Source organism: Desmodus rotundus, chromosome 5 (assembly GCF_022682495.2).
Source record: "Desmodus rotundus isolate HL8 chromosome 5, HLdesRot8A.1, whole genome shotgun sequence".
Classification (NCBI taxonomy): domain Eukaryota; kingdom Metazoa; phylum Chordata; class Mammalia; order Chiroptera; family Phyllostomidae; genus Desmodus; species Desmodus rotundus.
In genome coordinates this window covers 10386161-10409215 of record NC_071391.1, presented here as the reverse complement: position 1 = coordinate 10409215, position 23055 = coordinate 10386161, and the positions used below count along the sequence as shown (strand labels likewise).

Here is a 23055-nt window from a genome sequence, read left to right as displayed (position 1 = left end):
GAGGGAGTGCTAAGAGGGTCTGAAATAGGTTTGCAATCTGCCTGGGTGTGTATGCATTTTTTTCCTTTGAGAGTTGTTCAAGGGTGGGGTATTTGGTGCTGATAGGGGTGGGGCTGCAAGGAGAATAAGAAAATGCATCCAGCCCAGGACAGACTCTTTGGAGGATGACTGAAGTTAGGGGTCCGCAAGGTTAGTAGATGACAACTATGTGAGATTGGGGCCTGAGCCCACCATTGCCATGCCTGAGACAGTAGTCAGAGAACTTTGCAAGTGGTGACAAAGGAGAGAGGACAAAGAACCTAGAAGAGGGGACAGTGGGAAGGAGGGGGCACTGTATTTCTTTGCCTGAGGGCTTTCCTTGTTGACAGAAAGAATTCTGCCTCTGCCTGCTGAAAACAAAACTGCCTAAGAGAAGCGCTGCCTTGGGAAGTCTCCAAAGCTCCTGGCTACCCCCCATCCCGCACCTCCAGCACACATGACTCTTTCCAGGCTCAGCAGTCCAAACAATGCTGTCACTTGGGGTCCTCCCCTCTCTGGAGATTTCAATAGACATTAGCCTGAAGACAAGGCTTTCAGGAGGTGCATGGAGATCCACTTGACCCCGGGCACCCTGCCCAAAACACCCACCCCACAACCCCCTTGGACTTGAGCCCTCTGGGCCACCAAAAGAATCACCTCTGAGACCTTGAATACTGGAGACCCAGGTGCGGCTCTGGCCTCCTAATCATTAATCCCACACTTGGGGGGAGGGTTTTGGGTTTTTAGAAGGGCCAGGAACTTTAAAAGATACCTTTCATGTCCCCCACAGCCCCTCCTACCTCTCAGACAGAGTACAGAGAGGAAGCCCCCCCCACGGTCATGGGTTCAAGGGGCACAAAAGATCTGCAGGGACCCTTCCAGAATCTTCTGGCAGCTGGTCCAGCCCCATCTTTGCCTCCCTCCCTTCTCAAGTTTTGATCTTTGCCGACCCTGGGGGACCTCAAGTGGGTTGACTGCCCCCAGGCTCCAAAGGGGATATCCTGTGGCTCTCACCTAGGGAGCCCTCTGGCACTAAGAGGCTCCCAGGAAAGACTTGAGCCATGACACCACGTGCTCAGAAGCCCCACCCTCCAGGGCTCTAGGCCCTGGTGTAGCGGCCTTCCTGTGCCACTCACTCCTGATTCCATGGACACAGCCCCAGTCCCGATGGGCTCCCTTCAGCACTGCCCTTGCCAGCTGCCTAAGATGGGTGACACCTGGTCCCAGCTGCCCTGGCCCGGGCCCCCACACCCAGCCTTGCTGCTGGTCTCCCTCCTCTTGGCAGCTGGGGTGATGCACTCGGATGCCGGAACCAGCTGCCCTGTCCTTTGCACATGCCATAACCAGGTGGTAGACTGCAGCAGCCAACGGCTATTCTCCGTGCCCCCAGACCTGCCCAGGGACACGCGCAACCTCAGCCTGGCCCACAATCGCATCACCGCAGTGCCGCCCGGCTATCTCACATGCTACATGGAGCTCCGGGTGCTGGATTTGCGCAACAACTCCTTGATCGGGCTGCCCTCAGGCCTCTTCCTCCATGCCAAGCGCTTGGCACACCTGGATCTGAGCTACAACAACCTCAGCCACGTGCCGGCTGACATGTTCCAGGAAGCCCATGGCCTGGTGCACATCGACCTGAGCCACAACCCATGGCTGCGCAGGGTGCACCCGCAGGCTTTCCAGGGGCTTATGCAGCTCCGAGACCTGGACCTCAGCTACGGGGGCCTGGCCTTCCTTAGCCTTGAGGCCCTTGAGGGCCTACCGGGGCTGGTGACCCTACAGATCGGCGGCAACCCCTGGGTATGCGGCTGCACCATGGAGCCTCTGCTGAAGTGGCTGCGGAACAGGATCCAGCGCTGCACGTCAGGTAAGGGAGCGGGCAGAACTGGTGGGCTGGGGGGAACCTGTGGCAAAGGCTCCAAAGAAGAGAGAGAGGCTTAGAGATCTTGAATGCCTACTGTGTGCCCTGATCTGTGCTCCCCTCTCTGTACTCAGCTCTTTCACTCCACAGGTACTTGTCAGTCCTTGCTTTGCAATGCTAGGTGCAGGGGACCAATTCATTAATAAAACAGGAGCCACCCTTACCTCTGTGGCACTTAAGACTTAATGAGGCAGACAGACAGTAAACAAGGAAGAAGAGCTAATTATAGACAGTGTTTATTGAGCTTTCCCATGACCCAAGAACTTGGCATGCATGATCTCATCGGTTGCCCATTTTTATTATCCCCATTTTGCAGGTGAAGACACTGAGGTTTAGAACCATGAAAAGAGTAGCCCAGAATCACTCACTTGGAAAAGAATCACTCAACTTCCAGAGCTATGGATAAAAACCCAAGTGTATATGACTTCTAAGCCCTGTTCTACTCTACCACACTGCTTCCTAAGTGTTCTGAGTGCTGGCAAGACTCTTGCAGAAATAGAAATGGCTAACGCTATTTCTTTTCATACTTACTATCTATCATGCTCTATTCTAAGCATATTACATATTTTAGCTCATCTCGTCCTCCTGTGAACCTTAATGAGCCCTCCCCACGTTACACAGGGGGAAACCGAGGCACAGAGAGGTTCAGTAACTTGCCTGAAGTCACAGCTCTGCTACGTGTTGGAGTCAGGAATTGAACCCTCGCACTCTGGCTGCCCTCTGGCTGTATCCTGAAGAGTCAGGTTCTAGGCTGACAGGGAGAGTCAGGGCCTGTGTTCTGGGCTAGCCAAAGGGCCTCTGCAGCATTCTGTAAGGTTTGAGCATGGGATGAAGAGTTGAGAGGAGAAATTGGGATGTGACAATTTAACCAGCCAATCCCGACCAGGGGTAGAGTGGAGACTGAAGGAGCCTGAATCACGCAGGGTTGATGGGCCCTGGCCTCAGCTGCTGGTGGTGCTCAGTCCTGTTTACCTGCAGCCCCCATCTCTAGCTTTCCTGTGCAGCCACACTGAGCTGTGGCACTGAGCAGTAGGCTGACAGGAATAGCTGAGGGCACTATCCCAGGGGCTTTCCCAAAGCCTGAGCCCAGAGTGTGTTCAGAAGTGATAATGAAGACGTAGGAGGGAGAGGAGGACTGAGTGGGGAGCCTAGGAACAAAATAGCCTGGGGGAGGGCTATGGGTCACGAATCCCATGTTTCCACAGAGTTGTGGGAGGGTGTTTTCTAGGACCAAAATAACTGGGTTCTGAGATGGGACAGTGGTAGTGGGCATAAGGGGGAGGCTGCCTGGAGCAATCTCCCCACCTGCTCAACCTTGGCAGGATGCATCTTCTCCCTTCTGTCCTGTGCACTAGGAATAGAAGGGGCACTCTGGGGCACTAAGCTGACACCATACTTGGGCTCCTCCTTTCCTGGAATCTCTGAGGTCCCTACTGCCTTTCACAAGAAGCTCAAACTCTCAGCAAGTGGGAAAGAGATCCAAGATCCTATCACTCCAGCCTCATGTCAGTACAGATGACGTACCCAAGCTCCAGAGAGGGAAAGTGACCATCCACAAACCAACAGTGAGAAGTCAAGCATGCCGCAGCTAGAAACTGTGGTTCTTTGTTCCCCCACAGAACACACTATGTGTCACACCACACTCCTGGATAGTTCCTCTTGAGGGCAAAGAACTTGTTGGTTAGGTAGGATTAGGCAATCCACTTCCCTTTGCCTTTTTTTACCTCTTCTTCCTGTTTCATGGGATTCCCATTACTGTCCACAATTTTTAGACAAATCCCAACACAGAGAAATAGAAGAGTGCCCTTGGGATATAGTTAACTTCAAGACTGGCCCCTTGACTTAACAGAGAGTTTTGTCAGCCCCCAGGTTCCCCTCCCTGCCTCTGGTAGGGTCCTGCCACATGTCCTCAGAGCCTCCTCTGGTTGGTCCACACCAATTGCCCTTGGTGTCTCCACGCTCCCCAGCTGTGTATTGTCTCACCACCACCCCAGTCACGCACACAGTAGACTTGGGAGTTCAGCATCTTTCAGTTCCAAGAGAAGAGCCTCTTGATGGTCAACTCCAGGTACAGTCTTGTCCCAGGCAGCATCTAGAGTACTGTGCATACAGCCTACAGGGACCTGTTGGCCTAAGGTTGGGGACAGGTTGCAATCTTTTTCTGAACCTGACTCCCCATTTTTAAGGAGAATGATGCTCATTCATTTCTCAAAAGGGTCAATCCAATCTATCATTTTATTCTTTGCCCTCAAAAACTACAGAATGAGGAAAAAGCATTTTGTACCTTATAATTTAGAAAACTCCTTCACATTGACTCACCTAGAAAATTAGGTTAGATTACCCTTCTTATATGTCCCCTTTCTTCATGAAAGCCAGAAAGGGCGGGGGGAAGACCTGCCCAAGGTGAGAGCTTGAATAATCTAAATGAAGGGATGGCAGAACTGCTGCCTGCCTGCACTCTTACTCCCAAGGCAGAGTACCACGGAACCATCTGCAGTCCTCAAGCATTTGTATATGAGACCCTGGGAGGACGTGGTAGGACCGTCAGTGATGGAGAGAACAGTATCCCACTGAAGGAGAAGCTCCCTCCTGCAGAAGTTTGTGTGTAGAACATGACCCTCTCTGACCTGTCCAGAGAGGCCAAAGTAGGATAATAATAAAAAACACATACTTACACAGTACTTACTGTATACCAAGAGCATATCATTTATATACGTTAACTCACTGACTTTACACTACAACCCTATGAGGTAGATACTATTATTATCCTCATTTTACAGATGAAAAAGCCAAGACAGAAAGAGATTCAATGACTTACCTTTAATCACACAACTAGGGAGGAATAGAGAGGGGACTCGAACCCAGGCCAATAGCTTTAGAACTTGTACTCTCAACCCTACACTTTGTGTATCTGGAAAAGCAACATGGGATGGTAGAAAGACCCAATGCGTTAGAGTTGGGCAGAGCTGTTCATTCACATATTCATTTAACGAAGATTCATTGAGAATTTACATGGACAGGACATGGTTCTAATGCTAAGGATACTATGGGAGATGCTTATATTCAAGGTGGAGAAGACAGATAATTAACAGACTGTCAGACAGTAGTAAATACTGTGGAGAAAAATTAAGCAGAGCAGCTAAGATAGGAAATGCCCAGAGAAAGGTGAAGTGGCAGAAACTATTATATACAGAATCATAAGGGAAGGCCCACTAACAAGGTGCTATTTGAGCAAAATCCCAAAGGAAGTGAGGGACCAAGCTGTGCAGAGATCCAGAAGAGACTCATCCTCACAAAGGGACAAATTCAAAGGCACCCCCTCCCTACCCCAAAAGGAGACCATGCTCAGGAGATCATGGAAACATGACCAGGAGGTGTGAGTGGATGGGACAGAACAAGCAAGGGGCAGAATGAAAGAATTGGGAAGAAGCCCTTGCATCACCTGGTGGGGACCTTGGCTTTCATTTTGTGGGAAGATAAACAGAGAGTGGCATGACAGGACTTCATGTTTGAATGGATTACTCAGCCAACCATGTGGAGATGGTTTAAGAGCAGAAGCCCGGTTGGAAGGCTGCTGTAAGAGACAATGGCAACCCACGACAGCTCCATTTCCACCATTAGTAGCGGCTATTGGGCTTTAGGCAAGTCATTAAATTCTCCCAGCAGTGTTCTTCACAGCCATAAAAATAGGTATAAAAACAATTGCCTTGAGGGCTGTTGAGGGGACAAAAGAAGGTAAGTAAAAACTTTGGCACAAAACAAACTCAACTTCCCTGGGTTAGATAGGGGCTCTCCATTCCATTCTCTCTTTCCCAGGCACCTCATCCTCCCTGGATTCTGTGTTGCAGATTCTCAGCTGGCTGAATGCCGAGGTCCCCCTGAAGTTGAGGGTGCCCCACTCTTCTCCCTCACTGAGGAGAGCTTCAAGGCCTGCCACCTGACCCTGACCCTGGATGATTACCTCTTCATTGCATTTGTGGGCTTCGTGGTCTCCATCGCGTCTGTGGCCACCAACTTCCTCCTGGGCATCACAGCCAACTGCTGCCACCGTTGGAGCAAAGCCAGTGAGGAGGAAGAGATTTGATATGGGATTTCATATGGGTACCTGGCATCCCTCCATGCTACCAACCACCACTGACATTGACCACCTGACACCCTCCCTGGCTGCCCACTCTGACCCCATGGTGCCCTGGCCACCTCTGTTATGGCTCAAGCAATGTTGAGAAACTACTTTTGAGCGAGCTTTTACTGTGGGCCAAGCACTGTGCTAGGAACACAGTGTTAGACAACTCCACCATGTCCTTGACCCCAAGGCACTTCCCTTTGATAGAGAAAGAGATTCAAAAACTATTTCCTTTAAGGTGATTGGTTGGCATTCTGAGTACATAGCAACAGAGGCCCAGAGGAGGAGTCATCAACTGTGCCTCGAAAAGTCCAAGAGAAGAACAAGAGTGGAGGTGATTTGTGAGCTGGGTCATCAAAAACCATCTACTTTGTCAAGCTGACCAAGAAGGTTGGATATACACAAATGACCGAGGCCAGAATACGCATGGTCTACTGAGAACTGTGGTGAACAATCCCTGTGACCTCAGGGTACCAAAGGGGAGTGGCACAGGACCAAAACTTTCCCTCTGACACTCAATCTGTCAATGCTTGGGGTTGCCCACCATTGTCTCGGGAGGGTGAGAACATCCTCATGCCAGCCCCCTTGGCCACCTCCTATCAGCAGCTAGCAGGTGAGACCACCTTCCAGTGACTGCCCCCCACACTAGATCACCAGCAGTAGACAGCTGGAGAGGTCCCAGGTAACAAACTGAAGACGGTCACCTTCAGTGACCTTTCTCCCACCCCTGTCTTCTGCCTCTCACTCCAGCTTTGGCTTCAGAAGAAGCAAGAGGCCCAGGAGTGGGGCAACAAGAGTCCTGGCACTCTGGGCCTCCTAATCTTGTGACTGTTCTTGCCATGGTGTTCATGCCAAGGAAAGTCTCCAGGAAAGCGCACTCGGGCTGCATCCCTGTAGCATGACAGTGTAGGACTAAAGGAAGAGAAGGTCACCGCTGTTGTGATAATAGGAGAATTCGCTCTTTCTTCTAAGCAACTCACCCACTTCAAGCATAAGGGTGAGAGAGCTATTAATTACCAAGCTCTTGCCAGTGTCAGGCACTGTGATAAACTCTCTCCACAGACAATTTCATTTAATGCACATAAGAACCTTTTGAGGTAAGCATTGTAGTTCCCATTTTACAGATGGACAAGTGAGGCCCATGGTGGGTGAGTAAGGCAGTAAGGCCCAGAGAGGTCAAGATCAGGTGATACTTATGAGCAAAATAAGTCTGTGCTCTTTCAACTACTCCATTCAAGTAAGGGAACATCACAGTTCCCTCCAAAGTTATATAAATTCAAAGTCAAGTAGTGCTTATGAAGCTCCTAATAAGAGCCAGGCACTCTTTTTGACACTTTCACAGCTATTCACTCATTTATTTCAATTCTCACAGCAACACTGCTTGGTGTTTTTTATTATTCCCATTTTACTGATGAAGTCATTGTAGAGAGCTGAGTATCTTATCTAAGGTTATCCAGATAAACTCTAGAAGGAAGGTGATAGGTAGCTCCATTCAGGGAAACCATCTCTCAGTCAAAAATCAAGTGACTTTGTGTGCAAAACACAATTCGCATCATTGTTGTCATCTTCATTATCGGTGTCATGAGCTTCACCATTATCTTCCCTCCACATACTTGTTCAGCCCTGGACAGTTTGTGAAGTGCTTCTGCATCATTCTCCCTGGCTCTTCACAGTTCTGTGTGGCAGGCAAACCAAATGTCATTACTCCTATTTTACAGATAAAAAAAATAATAGACTCAAGAGCGAGTGTGACTTCCCTAAGTGGCAGGGTTGGAACTCAACTCCAACTCAGCTCTTTGCAGAGCTGTCCCAGGTGCTTGTGGAAGAGAATGCCTGGGAGGATGGGTGTGGGGCCTTGGGACTCAGCAGCTATGACCATCCTAGTAGATCAGCTAAGTAAAGAGCAAGAAAAGCTCAGCTGCTGTACAAGTTTAGGTATGCTCACGGTAAGGCAAATCACAGCCTCTGCAACTGAAAAGCAGCACAGATAACACCTGAATAGCAGTCGCCTGCCTTGCAATGTGTAAATAATGCATTAGAAATGGTGGCCGTCTGAAAAATAAGACCTTTGAGAAATAGGAGAGAAAGCTGTGTTAACCTCTTCTACACAAGCCCTGCTATGTTATGTTGTAAGAAATACAAAGGGTTTCAGGAAGCTGTGGGCAAGGACCTCTGCACAATAGGGGAAGACTTAAGGCACAGGCCAACATGTTGCCAAGGCTGGCAGGGATATGAGTTCAAATCCTAGCTTGCCCCTACTCCAGCAGGCTTCCATCATCCCATTCTCCTGGCAGTCCTGAAGGAATGAAGGAGAAACATATCATCTTCCAAAAAGTCTTCCCTTACTCCCGCTCCCTGAACTAGTCAACCAAAAGAGTGCCCAGACACTTTGCTAGACCTGGGGTACTTGGACCTTGTGTCCCCTGAATCTCGCTTACAACATCTGGGCCAGAGCCCTGCTCTTGTGACATCTGGAGCAGAACTATGCCCAATCTGTTCTTCTGCTATGTCCAGGGACAGGTGGACTAGGGCTGCTCTCCACCAGTCAACCTGACAGCCTGATGTATTTGGGGAGGAACTTGTAGAAATCATAGTCCTGACCCAAATAGTTAAGCCTCCCATAGAAGAATACTGTATACATCTATGATAATCTCCGAGACATTCTTGTTTGCTGAAATATAGTGACTATATTTTAAGATATGTACTCTTTTTTTCATGGAACTAGAAGCAAAAAAGACACCTAATGCCCCTTGAGATCAAAGGACCTTTCTAATGAGACCATTTAGTCCCCATTAATGGCAAACCTTTCTGAGTAGGATACATGGCTTGTAAAGAACACATACTTTTCTGGCTGCTAGAAGGTCCCCAATTAACTAAAGCACAATAAGCAAACTTCGCTACTGCAAGGATTTCCATTTCTCCCCCACCTCCCACCACCAGCATCTTGTGCAGCCTATCAGAAGCAAGTGTCCAGAAGCACGCTTCTAGAGGGAATCTAGCAGTCCTGGTTGAACCTGTTCCCACAATGCTGCTGACCAAGAGCCCACGATGGTGATCCCACAAGGCCCCATTGTTTTTCCCAGACCAGTTAACATGTAAGTGCTGGGGTATCTTTGAGTCCATATGTCTGTTCATGTGGTTTCATATATGTTAGGTACCTACTGATATGGGGGCCAATCTCTCTGGACCTCGAGGTCAGTTCTCTGACACAGTCTATTCAGCCATCTGTTTATCACATTGCTTGTTACACCAAGATGGAATCCCATTAGGGTTGGGGTAGAGATAGCTGCTCAGAAAATATAAAAAGAGAAAGAGATCCAGCTGAGGCAGTCTAATGACAGCCTGACCACTTTCCTCCATTCTCCTCTACCCCTCAGAAATTTGTCCTCATCACAGAAGTTTTCTTCATGCTGGGCTTGAGGATAACAAAGTTTAGTTAGTCAACAGTGTTGTGATGGGCAAGGTCTGAGCCAAGAAAATTGTTCTTTAGAAAAGACCTCACATCGGCACCACACCACACGGAAGCAGTTACTTCAGGTTATCCTCAGACAATGCCTCTCAATAGGAATGTTTCTCCATTTCTATAGAAATTCCCAGGGAGCCCTGCAGAAACAGGTCCCCAGAGTTGCTATAGAGTCTGCTGGCTGCTTTCAAGGAGGTTGGTGCACGAAATTTGAACAGACCAAAACTGGTATTTTTCTTCAACCATCAGGAAAGACCTGCACCCCCTATTTTCCCTATAGATGTTTTGGTTATACTGCTCTGACATCATTTCCACTTCTAGAAGAATATAAGGGAACACCTTTGTCCTTTCTTCCCAAAGCTAGAGAAACTTGTCTGCTCTCCCCACCCTAGAAGGAGGCAAGAGTGAAGTGAAAGGAAGCAAGTGCAAGGTCCTGTGTAAATCACCATCACGTTGCCACAGCACTGGGTGGAGACATCTGGAGCCACGGAGCTCTTAGGAATGAATGCTTATGTCTGGGGTGGGAGGGGTGGGGAGGGCTGGGGAAAGGGAAGATGCCCACCTTTGTATGGAGATAATTTTATAACCATGCACTTTTGTAATTGTGAAGAATTTTTCATAAATGTACGTTAATAATAAAGAGTGTATAGTTTAACAAATTTTCTAAAGAGTTGTGAAGGGGAAGAAGAAGGAGGGAGGCATGGAAAGAGAGAGAGAAAGGAACTAGGAGGAATCAAGAGAATGTGTGCCAAAATATACACACCAAAGGTCTATGGGAGGGGGGGGAAGTCAATGGGAATAATTAGGAGATGTACCAGCCATGGAGGGGCATGTGTGGGAGTAGAAGGAACATCACAGAAGCATATTTCTACCAAGCAAAAGAGAATTGTGTGAGTCTGTATGCACACACCCCTGTGTGTAGGCATATTTTGGTGCCTAAAATTATACAAAGAAAAGAGCATATGTCTTATACATGTTGGTGTTTGCAGTTTGGGTCATCTACAAAACATGCCAAGGCAAGTGGGTGTGCCTGCCTAGTTAGCATCACTGAGGAGTGCCAGGGAGATGGCCCACGCCAGCCACGTGGGCAAAGGGACACTAGCTCAGGCAGACAGGTAAACCAGGCATCTCAATGGATGGTGTAGGGGATGGGTGAGGCCATCACTAGTGTAGTTTCAGTCTCTGGTCTCATAGGTTAAAGGAGAAGGGAAGGGAATCTAAACCTCCTGAGTCTTACAAGTGTTGCCTACATACCACTGGAACTGAGATGGCTGAGCAGTTTACCTTAAGAGCAGAGATAGAAATAGGGGGAGCAAAGTGTGCTTCTGTATTTGCGATGAAAGACATTTTATCCTAGTACACTAAAGAGGAAATGGCACTAAGCAGGAAGTGGTTCTCCACACCAATAGACATTTTAGCCTTCTTCTAGTCCTCACATTCCAATCACCACAGGGTACAGACAAATACTGCACCCACAGAGTAAAGCCACGGAAGGGAGCACAGGTACTGACTCAGAACTCTCAGGTGGAAAGACAACGAACATGCCCAGCTGTGAACAGTGTTTTCTGCAGTAGCTTGGAGGGAGGCAAAGCCTTTCTCTTAAAGTTAAGTACTTAATGAAGTACTTCTCACAGAAGTCCAGAAGTTGTATATCATATGCAGTGTGTGCTGTCCCTAGTGCCAGGCGTATACCTAGCAACTGATGATGACGACAATGACAACGATGATGATGATGATGATGATGATGATGATGATAACACGTTGAATATGTATTACGTGCCAGATGGTGTGCTAAGCACTTACTTCTCACAATAACTGAAGACAGGCACTATTATTATACCCATTTACAGATTAGGAAACTGAGGCTCAAACAAATTAATATGTGCCCAAAGTCACACAGCTATTAAGTAGTAGCTCTGGGTTAAACTCTTAATAATATTAACTGACTTCAGGGAATAAGAACAAATATGAGACAGTAAAGAAAATTCCATCTCAAACAGAAGTAAGCTCTTAGCCCCAGAGGTTCCTTGCATTTACTTGGTGAAGATAAATTGGAAGGTGGTAGGTAAAACCAACACATATCCGGCATGTTTCGTTGCATATGGCTTTGATCACTGCATTGGTCAAGGTAAGCTAATTGTGATAACAGGTGATCCCAAAAATCTCAACAGAAGAAAAGTTTATTTATTGGATTATTTAAAATAATAAAAGCTAATTTCCTGCTCATGTCACATTTCAATGTGTGTCAAAGATTCTGCTCCACAAAGTTATTCAGGGACTCAGGTGTCTTCCCTCTAACATTCTTGCCATCTTCAATGTCACAGAGCCCTTCGGGAATCTTCTGTAATGTGGAGAACCTCAAGGGAGATTTTTGAGGGCCTACTCTAGAATAGAAATATTGTAGATCAATTCAAGCCAGAACTCAGTCCCATGGCTCTACTTAACTTCAAGGAAGTAGACTGTATGTACCTAGAAGGTGAAGGAAACAAGGTTTGATAAACCCCACCAGTTTCTAATATCATCTGCTCTACTAGTCAACAAATGCCTTTTTCAATCTTCCTCCCATACTTACCTCATCCTGTAGCCAACTCCATCCAGCTCCAAGCTCAACATCCCTGGTGATTCTCCATTAGGTTCTCCTCCTGATAGTCGAGTGACCTAGGAACTATTGTAGAAAGTTACCACCCGCCCACTTACACATACCCCATACACAATGGTGACACAAGAAGAGAGTAACTGCAAATGAAAACCCCTGTTAAGAAAAGGGGGAAACAAAATCACACAGCAGTCATGGCTCATAGCAGTTCTGAAATCGTGGGGAGAGAGCATGTTAAAGGCCTCAGATCAAGTTCTTTCATTACAAAGACTTTCAACCTTGTCTTTACCTCATGGCACACATAAACTAATTACTGAAATTCTGCAGCCCCCCCCAAAATATATATATCTATATATTTTGCTGACCTGACCAAAAAAAGATAAAATTTTTATTTATTCACATCGGATGGCTGTTGTATTGGCTGTTGTCATTTCTTTATTTGACATTCTAAGGGGAAAGAGGTCAGTGCCCCTGACTAAACAGTCAGGTACTGCACATTTTAAAAACTCCTGTGGCACAGCAGTGGGCTGTGGCAGACTGATTGAAAAATCCCTGCTTTATTATACCCCGATTCTGCTTTCCGGTAAGAACTTTCTGTGTTGGTCATTCTCCATCACCTCTGATTCTTCTCTCTGGGAGGATCTCCCTTTACTATTACCCATCATGGCTGTATCTAATGTGGGTATTCGGGAGCATGAACTCTTTGGAGGCTGCTCATCTTCTTCAACCAGACTCCTGCTGGTGCAAATATGCTGGCCTGATATTTGTTTAAGTCTCAATGGTCAAGAGTTTTTTGAATCCAGGTTCATGTTTTCTCAACAATTCACCTCCCTTAAACACTGGGTAAACTTTTAATTCAATTTTCTTCCACTAAGTTCATGTTTCAGCGCACACACAAAGTTCTTTCTAAAAAATGTTTTCTAGCCTAGCTTGATTCCCTGCTTTCTCTTCCCCCACTGCCTTTTCTCTTAATGGCAACCTTATAATTATCTGAAACAACAGATAAGAAGGCCACATCCTTATTCTTGTTTGTTTCCACTTGGCTAAGTTACTTTAACTGAAAAAAATTTAGTGGGTCTTGTTGCTCAAGTTGTTTTTCAATTGTATCTCTAATCATGTAGGTCTAGAAACAGTCAGCTTTTCCTATTTTATCTCTTACCATTTAGATCTAGAAACAGTCAGCTTTTCCTATTTTATCTCTTACCATTTAGATCTAGAAACAGTCAGCTTTTCCTATTTTATCTCTTATCATTTAGGTCTAGAAACAGTCAGCTTTTCCTATTTTATCTCTTATCGTTTAAATCTATAAATAGTCAGCTTTTTCAATTTTGTCAATGCTCCAAATGTTTTGCTTTCTCACTCTTCCTTTTCATTTCTACTTTTAAACTCCTTTAAAACATTAGAAACCTGAGTTGGATCAATTTGGGATGAGACCAAACTGTCTGAAGCACACAGACAATAATGCAACATGAACTTCATGATGGAGATGAACCTCCTCATTAAAAATGGTCCTTGTGATGAAAGGTAAGAAAACTGAGAAAAATATGTTACCTATGGCACTCAGAATTCAGAATCTTTACCATAAATCACTACTGCCATTGAGGAAGTAAGAGGAATTAATGGGAAAGAGTTGTAGCCCGTGCAAAGTGGTTAAGAGGCTTTCAGAGGAGAAAATGCTGACTATATAGTGTCACTGGTCATTATCCCCAACCCGCAGGCCACTATGAGAGAGCTGTGAAAAACCTAGTATTATCAAGTGGGGTCCCCACCCCCAGCTTCACTCGTAGTTCATGGAATCATTTGGGAGTATACAGCATGAAGTGCTAGAAAATACATAATAATGTGGCTGATTTCTACAACTCTGAGGATTCTACTCCTATAGCTGAGCCAGGATTCAAAAGAGATCTCTATTTATGCAAATTAAAGCCAAAGCTATGGAAATGGTTGGTATCAGAGTCTTAGCTGGTCAAGAATCATATTCCCACGTAACAGAGCAGTTTCTGCCTTCAATCATTCAAAAATATTGTTCATGCAACTCCATGTGCTGGGCACGTGTTTCAAGTGTTGGGTGTGTGGCAGTCACCGAGGAGAAGTCCCCCGCCTTAGTGCCTACTTTCTAAATGGGGGTGGGAGTGGGGATGAGGAGAATGAAGGTAGGTCAGACAATAAACAAGAATAACAAATAATTCCAGATAATAATGTGTTGCAAACATATATACATTGTGTGTGTATGTGTATATATATACACATACATGTGTGTGTATGTATAATCTGTCCAGAATGTATCCAGCCATGTAATATGAAAAATAGAGACATTTACTGAAAAAGATACAAGATACAAGAGATATTGTACATAGGATAATGATGCCTCAGTCCCCATCAAAGTAGGCACCTTAGGACATCACACAGTTCTCCTAATCACCATCAGCTGCCCCATTGTATTTTCCTAAATCTCATCGGTGGTCTGAAATCTCTTCCCTTTCAAAGGTGATTTTAGTTTTGGGAAAAGCCAGAAGTCTCGGGGTACCAAAGCTGGACTGTAAGGGGTCTGAGTCACCTGGGTGATTTCATGTTTTGCCAAAAAAACTCTGCACAAGTTTTGATGCATGACTGGGTGTGTTGTCATGATGAAGCTGCCAATCACCAGTTGCCCATAGCTGTGGCCTTCTGAATCATCTGAATAGTTTCCACAGAGGAATGTTCAGGCTTTAATGCAAAATTTGATGCAGCTTTGTTGCTCTACTTGCTCAGTCATTTTGAATGCGACAGCCACACAGTACACATGCTCGCTCAACAGTGTCTACCACCCCCACTGATTAGTACGGTGAAGTCGTCATTGTTCACCCATGCACATTCCAGTCCACTCTTCTTGGCTGCCAGGTCACTTCGATGTTGTGCAAACCATTCTCATTATATTAACAATGGCTGGACTTTTTCCAGACAGACATGCATTTATGTGTGTATGTATGTATATATACATATGTATGTGTGTGTGTATGTATGTATGTATGTATGTATATGTTCAATTGGTGGGAAAGAATGTAAGCTGGGACGCCAGGGAGGAGTCTCTGCACTGGCCCCATTGAAAGATGTTCTAAGGAGTACCACGGTTGGTGGTAGATAAGGAAACAAATTGAGGATGTTTTAGAGGCAGAAACCAGTAGGACCTGCTGATACATTAGATATAGGGAGAGCAAAACAGAAATCAAAAAAATAAATAAATAAACAACACCCAATCTTTTTTTAACTTTATAGCTATGGTCAGCAAGACACGAGTAACAAAAAGATCATCTCAATTCTATGTATGGAAAAAAAACCCAGTATCAGCAGACAGCCAACAATCAATAAGTCGCAAAACCCTGCTGAGTAAGTTGGAAGGGAGAGAGAGGAAGCAGGTAAACAAACAGATTCATAACGACAGGAAACAGCCCAAACCTAAGCTCCCAGAGACAAGGATAGAAAAGTCTGAACATACAGCATTAGTTGAAATTCTCTGCACCCCTCTGAAAGTCCCAGTGGACCTTAAACTGAGCAATGGAGCTTTGAGAACAGGAGTTAAAGGCTCAAGAATCAGCAGCATTTTCAAAGTACAGATAGATGGAGTTCCACAGTGATGTATGTGCTGGATGCAGAGAAGCAACCTAAAGTGACTTCCTGGAAGGGAAGTGTACAACTCCCTCAGCTGTAGACAAAGACGAAAATCCAGGAAACCAATTATATCTGAGATGGACCCAGATAGGTTTGAAATGAGAGTATTACATAGAATCATATTTTTCAAAATGAGAACAAACAGCTTGTACTCATCTTAGCCAAGTAATGCAAGACTAGTGACAAGCTGGGCATCCCTGGATGGTGCTAATACTGTGAACATTCCTAATCACACAATGCACCAAGGGCTTTCCATGTAGCATTTCATTGATGTCACCCTAGGACATAGCTACTACTGAGAAATTCAGCCCTGGCCGGGTAGCCCAGTTGATTAGAGTGTTGCCCCAGTACATCAAGGTTGCAGGTTCGATCTTCCAGTCAGGGCACATACAGGAAGGAACCAATGAATGCATCGGTGGGTAGAACAACGAATCGATCTCTCTCTCTCTCTCTCTCTCTCTTTTTCTCTCCCTCCCCCTCCTCCCCCCAAAAGTCAGTAATTTAAAAAAGAAAGAGAGAGAGAAATGCAAAGCATAATGAAGAACATGGCCTAGGCAGCCACAGTGCCTGGGTTCAAATCCCAGAGCTGCCATTTGCCAGCCATGCAACCATGGGCAGGTGATGTCATCTCTTGGTGTCTGAATTACTCTGTGAATTTGAAAGGACAATGGTAGCCACTTCCTAGGGTGTCTGAAAACATTAAATGATTTCATGTATGTAAAGTGCTTAGAACGGTGCCTTGCAGAGAATGATATTTGATTAGGGATAGCGACTAGCTTCCCTCTTTTACAGGAAAAAACTAGAAGCTGAGAGATGATTAAGGAACTTATCTAACATCACACAGCAGAAATGTGACAAAACCAGAGTTTTAATCACATCTGTTCTCCAGACCCAGTGTACTAAACTGCTATCATATATCAGATAGGTCGTGTTGGCCAGCTAGTGTCCAAATACAGGACCAAGGGCCTCCAAAATTGGTGACCTTGAGTAATTCACTCCCACACTGAACCTGGACTGGCCTTGTGACTGAATTCAACCAAGGGAAGGTAGCAGAAGTATGCCATTTCCAGAACTAATTCTTGAGAGGGCCTGGCAGTCTCTGTGTGCGTGCTCTCGAGAGCCCCGAGCTCCCATGCATTAAATCTGATCCATGGAGACAAAGGACAGTCCAGAGACCACGAGGGGAGAAGAGAGGCTCAGACATTCAAGCCAGCTGAGCCCAGCTTTCCAGCCACCCTCTCCAGGCACCAGACATATCAGTGGATCTGTCCTGAACATCCCAGCTCCAGCCACCCTCTGACCACAGCCCCATGGGAGATCCCAAGCAGAAGCAATAAACGAACTGTCTAGACTCATAGATGGAGAGCAGGATGACAGCTGAGTGGGGGGGGAGGGGGGTCAGGGGTTAGGGGGTGGAGGGATTGAGCAAAAAGGAAAAAGGAATCATGGACATGGACAACAGTGTGGTGATTGCTGGAGGGAGGGGTATACGGGGACTAAATGGTAATGAAAAAAATAAAATCAGTTTTTCAAAAAAAAGAACTATCTAGCTTAGCTACAGTGCTGATGACTATTTAATTAAACAAGGATGCCATTAGACTGAGGTGGCTTTAATGCCTTAACAGCCTACACCAGCAAACTAAAACCTAAGTCTGTAAATGACTTAAGGTTAAGAAATCAAAACCTAAGGACAACCAGTCACCAACAGCCAACTTGTCTTTTCCAAATAAGCCAATTGCTTAAGCTATTGCTTATAGTCCAATTGCTCATAGTTCACCAAATAATTTTCTTGCCTTGCTTCCATGCCTTATCCTTAAACTGTTGCCCATAATTCCTGTTGGAAGAGCACTCTTAACCACTTCTGGTTTGGCACTGCCTGATTTGAATCAATATTTTCACAAATAAATTCTTAAATTGTAATATGCTTCATTTATTGTTTTAAGCTCTGTGTTGGGGCTATTTGTTATGTGACAATACACAACTGAAATGCTAGTTTATGAGGAAAAGACATTGGGGACAAATATGTGCCAGCAATATAAGACTAAAACCCAGAGTGACCATTCCATCCAGAAGCAAGCTGTATAGAGGGTATACGCCACCCAAGTTCAAGTCCTGCTGTTGTTACTTATTAACTAAGTTACTCATTCCCTAACTCATTCCCTTCTCTAAATAATGGGGATACCACCTATCTCACAGTGATGTACTAGGGATTCAATGATTTAATCCCTATTAATGAACTTAGCATAGTGCCTTGCACATAGTAAGAAATCAACAAAAAAAAAATAGCTAGTGCTATTTTTATTGTTAAAAATAATATAATTGTTCTAGAATGATTAAATTGGCCAATGCAAGGAACAGGTGAAATCCCCAGTTCTAATTTCTTACCTATCCAAGTATAATGCCACAGGAAATTTATATCACTTTCCCTCACATTAGGAAATGCCTGCACACAATACTGGAAAGATGTGACTATTAAAAGAGTTTGACATGGACAACAAAAATTAACAAAAAGAAGATTACAACCTGTCTCCTACTGGTCTTGAAGAGGATTGCCATCCCAAGCTACTACTGCAAAATGTCGTTGTTACAGAGAATCGGATCGTGGTGGCATGTTTTTCCCCAATGGAAACGTTGTTTACAATGCAGATGCAAAGTATGGGACTGCTCCCGTGCAAAGAGTTTAAAATCCCATCCCACCACCATAGTGGAAAAATATTGAGCTTCCAGAAATAATGCAGCAGCCAAAGGGAGCACAGAGGCAGATATGGAGACTGTGACCAGCAGAGAGGAGAGGAAAAAGGAAAGCCTTCCTGAGAAATAAAGGTAGCTTCTCAGTATTACTTTAAACAGACCTTAAATCAATAAGAAAGCCCCTAAAGGGAGAACTATTAGACATTCCAATAGACAACTGAGGGGACAAGAGCAAGATGGGACACAGAGAAGACCACTAGGCTGGACAGAACAGATCAGCCTCAGAGATGAGACTGCTCAGCAGACCTTTGGGGAAGTGGACCCGGACACTGATACCTGAGCCTGTTATGTACCTTGTATTGCTTCATCAAAGATGTTTCTTCAATTGGAAATCGTGCCTTGTTTTGGTACAGATTCTCCCATTCTGTCATTTGTGATATATGGGTTTCTAGATTGCATGAGAAACATTTTCTCATTATTTGAATCTTGGTATTATGCTGCCCAGAGTTGGGAAAACCAAGGATACAACCCACTCTCTAAATTCTCCTTGAAGAACTTATTTCCGTCTGAAAGTGCTATGAGTTACTTAAGGAGGCTGGTAATTATAGAAGGCAGCTGTAGTGAAGTAGAAGAAACCGTGGGCTGGAATTCAAGAGACATATTCACTCAACAAACACTTGCTGAGGCCCTGGTGTGGGCAAGGCAATGGTGGGTACACGAAAGAATTACTCAAGACCAAAGAAACCAGGATGCCCCCTTCAAATTTTATCCACAGAGCCCAGCACAGGCCTGGGACTTTAACTGGCTTTTTAACAAATGTTTGTTAAACCAAGTTAATCTTGCCCCTAACTCACAAGTCAATTTCCCTCTTTAGAGTTCAGATGCCACCTCTTATTTAAAAATTAAAAAATGGGTTAGAGCAGCATTTCTCCAACTTTAACGCGCATGACAGTCCTTGGGGCTCTTGCTAAAGTGCAGATGCTGTAAGCCTGGAAGGGCCTGGGAGCTGCCGGTCTAACAAGCCTCCAGCTTCACTGGTGCACAGATCACTCTGAGTAGCAAGGAGTCAGATGATCTCTCCGCGAGAGATTCTAGATACAGCTGAGGGGTTCTCCAACTCAACATTTTTTAAATGTGGAAAACACCAGAGAGTCTAACTGTGAAAAGAAGAGAAAGAGAAATGAGGGGGCTGGGCATGGCACCGGGGGCAGATCTAGGAGATTAGCAGAGGCTTCTAAAGGGCAGCAGGAAAAGCCCACTCTTGTCGCAACGCACAAACAAAGCTTTGGGTGTATGTAAAAAGAATCAGGGATAATTTTTCTGGCTCGGAAGGCTCTGTGTTTTAATGATTCTTCCTGTTTTTCTCAGCCCGACCTAAGAGAATGAGAAAACAGCCCTGGCGAAGGTCAGGCAAGGTCAGAGAGGTCCCTGGAGAGGGCTGCTTTCAGACACTCTTGGGGTGGAAGGGAGGCAGACAGAGACCCGACCCCCCTTAGGCCTACCTACTTTTAGGCCTATTCTTTGACTCATCCAGCCCAATATAAGGTATTGGGGAGACAGGGGTCCCAGGACGGGGAGCTCTGCACCAAGCGAACACCATTCAATTCCATATTCATTACGACTGCTGTGTGTGCCAATGTGCTTCACGGCCAGACAATGGCTGAACCAAACAGGGTCAGGGCCACCTGGAGCTCGTAGTCTCATAGGGGTTAGAATAGAGAATCTGGATTCTCTAACCCCAGGCAGCCAGCTGACAGAGGGACCAGTGGGCGCAAGGAGGCTTGGGAAAGCATTTGGAGGTACTTCTGCCAAGTTATGTCCCTCCTGAACAAACACATGTCCCACACTATCTAGGGGTCACCCGAGCCATGTTTATATATGGGGTTTCTTGAACCCCAATGGTGCAGTCATGAGAAGACAGATTACAACGTAGAATGCAATCAGGACACATAAAAGAGACCTGCAGGTAGCAGAGAAATTCACAGAAGCAAGAGATCAAATTCCCTTAAAGACATCAAGGAAAACTACATGGAGAAGAGCACATCTGAAACTCAAAGATGGGTATGGGGTCCTCGGTGAAGACAGAGAGAGACAGGGCACTGGGGAGGGAAAGTGTGTGTTCAGCATGGAGTCCAGTGTGGCTGGAACAAGGGCATTTGTGCAAGAAGAGCCTGTTGTGCAGGGGCTGGGATGCCAAGGGAGCACCTTTAGAGCCTTAGGTCTCTCTTTCCCAACATAGTCTCTGACAGATGCTCTACACACACAAACACTTACCTGGCCCGTGTTTACGACCACAGCTACAAAAAAATGGTACCTAGATGATCCCATGGCGATTTATTTGCTCACTTTTATTGAACCCCTAATACATGCGAAGCACCATTCAAGGCACTGGAAATACAGTGGAGGCCAGACATGTTTCCAAGAGCCAGACTGTGAATAATGTAGGAAGAACATAGGAACTGAGATCAGAGAAGTCTTGGGTGCAAATCCCAGCTGTGTGCTGCGAATGAAAGATTTCACATCTCTGGGCCTGGATCTCGGCCTCCCTGCTGGGGATAATTACACCTCCAGCAGAGGACTGTAGAACTTCACTGTCAGAGAGATGGTGAGAGAAGAACATCAGACTGTGCCAGGCACACTGCAGGCATTCACTGCCTGTCTGTTCTGTATTCAGTCCTCAAGAAAGGAGACTGGACTAATGTTCAGGGTCCCTTTCAGCTCCAGTATTCTGCTGCAGCCATCCTAAGACTCTTCGGCACCTGTAATTGTGCCCACTGACCAAAGGCTTGGCACATCCCAGTGAGGGAGCCTCTGCCCCTCCCTGAGCAAGAAGCCAGGATGGCCAAACAGAGGCCAAGGGATCGGACAGACATTAATCAGGCTGCCGCCCTTGCTGGCCATGGCTGTGGCGCCGGCAGAGCAAGCAGTGTTCTGGCTGCTTAGCTGCCCGATCAATTGGCTTTCTCACCACTCCACCGGCCTGTTGCCATGGCAGTGAACCCCAAGGGGCATCCAGGAGGCCCACACCAAAGAGGGAGGTTCTGTTCTTCTGAATCAATCTCACTCGATCTTGACTGATGTTAGGGTCCTGGAGTGAGAAGTAACAGCAACAATTGAAATTTACTGAGCACTTTTTCAATGCCAGTCAATATGCTAAATGCTTTTCATCAGTTATCTCACTTGATACTCACAATGACACTGTGAAATAAGTGTCTTCATCTCCACTTAGAAAAACAGGAGACTGGGCTTCAGAGAGGAGAGTACCAATATCACGCAGGTAGTTAGTGAAGTCAGGACACGTTTGTGCCCCACCCTCCCACCCCCAGGGTTGTGTGACTGTGACGACTGTGCTTTCCCACCTGCCAGTCTTCCCAGCCACCTGAGCCTCCACAGAGCTGGTGCTGCTGTCCCCTGCGCCTGACCATTCCTGAGGGCACACGCAGACAGCTGTGGAGAATGGAGAACTAGCATACAGAGTCCCTCTAGGCCCTCAGGGCAAAGCCAGGTCATACTGACGATGCACTACTCAGTTGCCAAAAAATATGTTCTCAAATTTCCTAATGCAATCCCAATCTCAAACATTCAGCCTGCTTTTCTCCAAAAACATTTTTTTTAAAAACTGAAAATGTTGGCGTCCACACTAACACATCTGGAAGCGGCAGTCTGTGATAACATCTGTCAGACCCTAGCTCATCACTCGATTCTAAAGAGCAAGGACCCTGTGTAAGCTGTGGCTTTAGCTGCAGGGCTCTGCCCGCTGAGAGGGGGCACATCCAGGGTGCCCAGGGAGACCAGCCCTCTCCCTAAACTCAGATGCTGGGAAACGCATTGAAAGAACAGCTTGGCTTTCCTCCCCTGTCACCCACCCTCCCGCAGCATCACTGCTCAGCTGATGAGTCCAAACGCTGGGAACCCACAATGTGGGAAAATCCGGCTGGCTTCAGCGGCCCCAGACATCTGGATTCTCTAACCCCAGGCAGCCAGCTGACAGAGGGACCAGTGGGCGCAAGGAGGCTTGGGAAAGCATTTGGAGGGACTTCTGCCAAGTTATGTCCCTCCTGAACAAACACATGTCCCACTATCTAGGGGTCACCCGAGCCATGTTTATATATGCCTAGTCCGTCCCGTTGATTAATTAATTAACTCCCTGGGTGGCCTTTGGCCCCTAAAGCCTTCACCCCTTGGGGCCTCAGTTTCCTTATCTATACGATATTAATTAGACTGGTTGGTTTCTAGGGCTTCTTCCTGCTCTCACTTTCAGATTCTGGAATTCTACTGTAAAAGAACAGGATAAGCACGGGCTGGAGTCCAGGTCTCTGCCAGTGTGGCCACATCCCTCTCCATCTTTGAGCCTCGGTTTCCTTGTGTAGTCAGATGATGGGTGGACTAGATGACCTTGCAGTCCTCCACAGCTCTGTCATTGCAGAAACCAGAAGATGTCCTTCACAGCCCCACTCCCGGCCATCTGCATGCATCCCATCACACTTCCCAAACTGACAGCACCTCAGCGCCTGCACCGTCACTCGCTGGTTCAGGCCGACTGATCTCCCACTTGGATCACTGCAGTAGCCTCCTAACTGGTCCAGCCATGCCGC

At 46.2% G+C, this 23055-nt stretch overlaps 2 protein-coding genes across 4 annotated transcripts in view; one reads left to right on the top strand and one right to left on the bottom strand.

The window, feature by feature from the left end:
• The first annotated feature begins 956 nt into the window (after positions 1 to 956).
• On the top strand, positions 957 to 6273 carry LRRC55 (leucine rich repeat containing 55). The gene is made up of 2 exons (XM_024577749.3): positions 957 to 1885; positions 5788 to 6273. The coding sequence occupies exons 1-2, from the start codon at positions 1165 to 1167 to the stop codon at positions 6021 to 6023; spliced, it is 957 nt and encodes a 318-aa protein (XP_024433517.2). The 5' UTR covers positions 957 to 1164; the 3' UTR covers positions 6024 to 6273.
• A 1166-nt stretch (positions 6274 to 7439) lies between these two features.
• Positions 7440 to 23055, bottom strand: part of APLNR (apelin receptor) — a 46784-nt gene continuing 31168 nt past the window's right edge. Inside the window, exons 3-4 of one of the 3 annotated variants that reach the window (XM_024577787.3) lie at positions 12098 to 12190; positions 7440 to 7737 (exon numbers count right to left, since the gene is read on the bottom strand). The gene's annotated coding sequence lies outside the window, so the exon portion shown is untranslated. Of the gene's footprint in view, positions 7738 to 11705; positions 11995 to 12097; positions 12191 to 23055 lie in introns of those variants that run through there. The other 2 variants (XM_053923871.1, XM_053923872.1) reach the window with 2 other exon arrangements.

Coding starts and splice junctions, on each gene's coding strand:
- LRRC55 (XM_024577749.3), top strand. CDS start 1,165: ATGGACACAGCCCCAGTCCCGATGGGCTCCCTTCAGCACTGCCCTTGC. Junction 1,886..5,787: donor GATCCAGCGCTGCACGTCAG/GTAAGGGAGCGG, acceptor TCTGTGTTGCAG/ATTCTCAGCTGGCTGAATGC.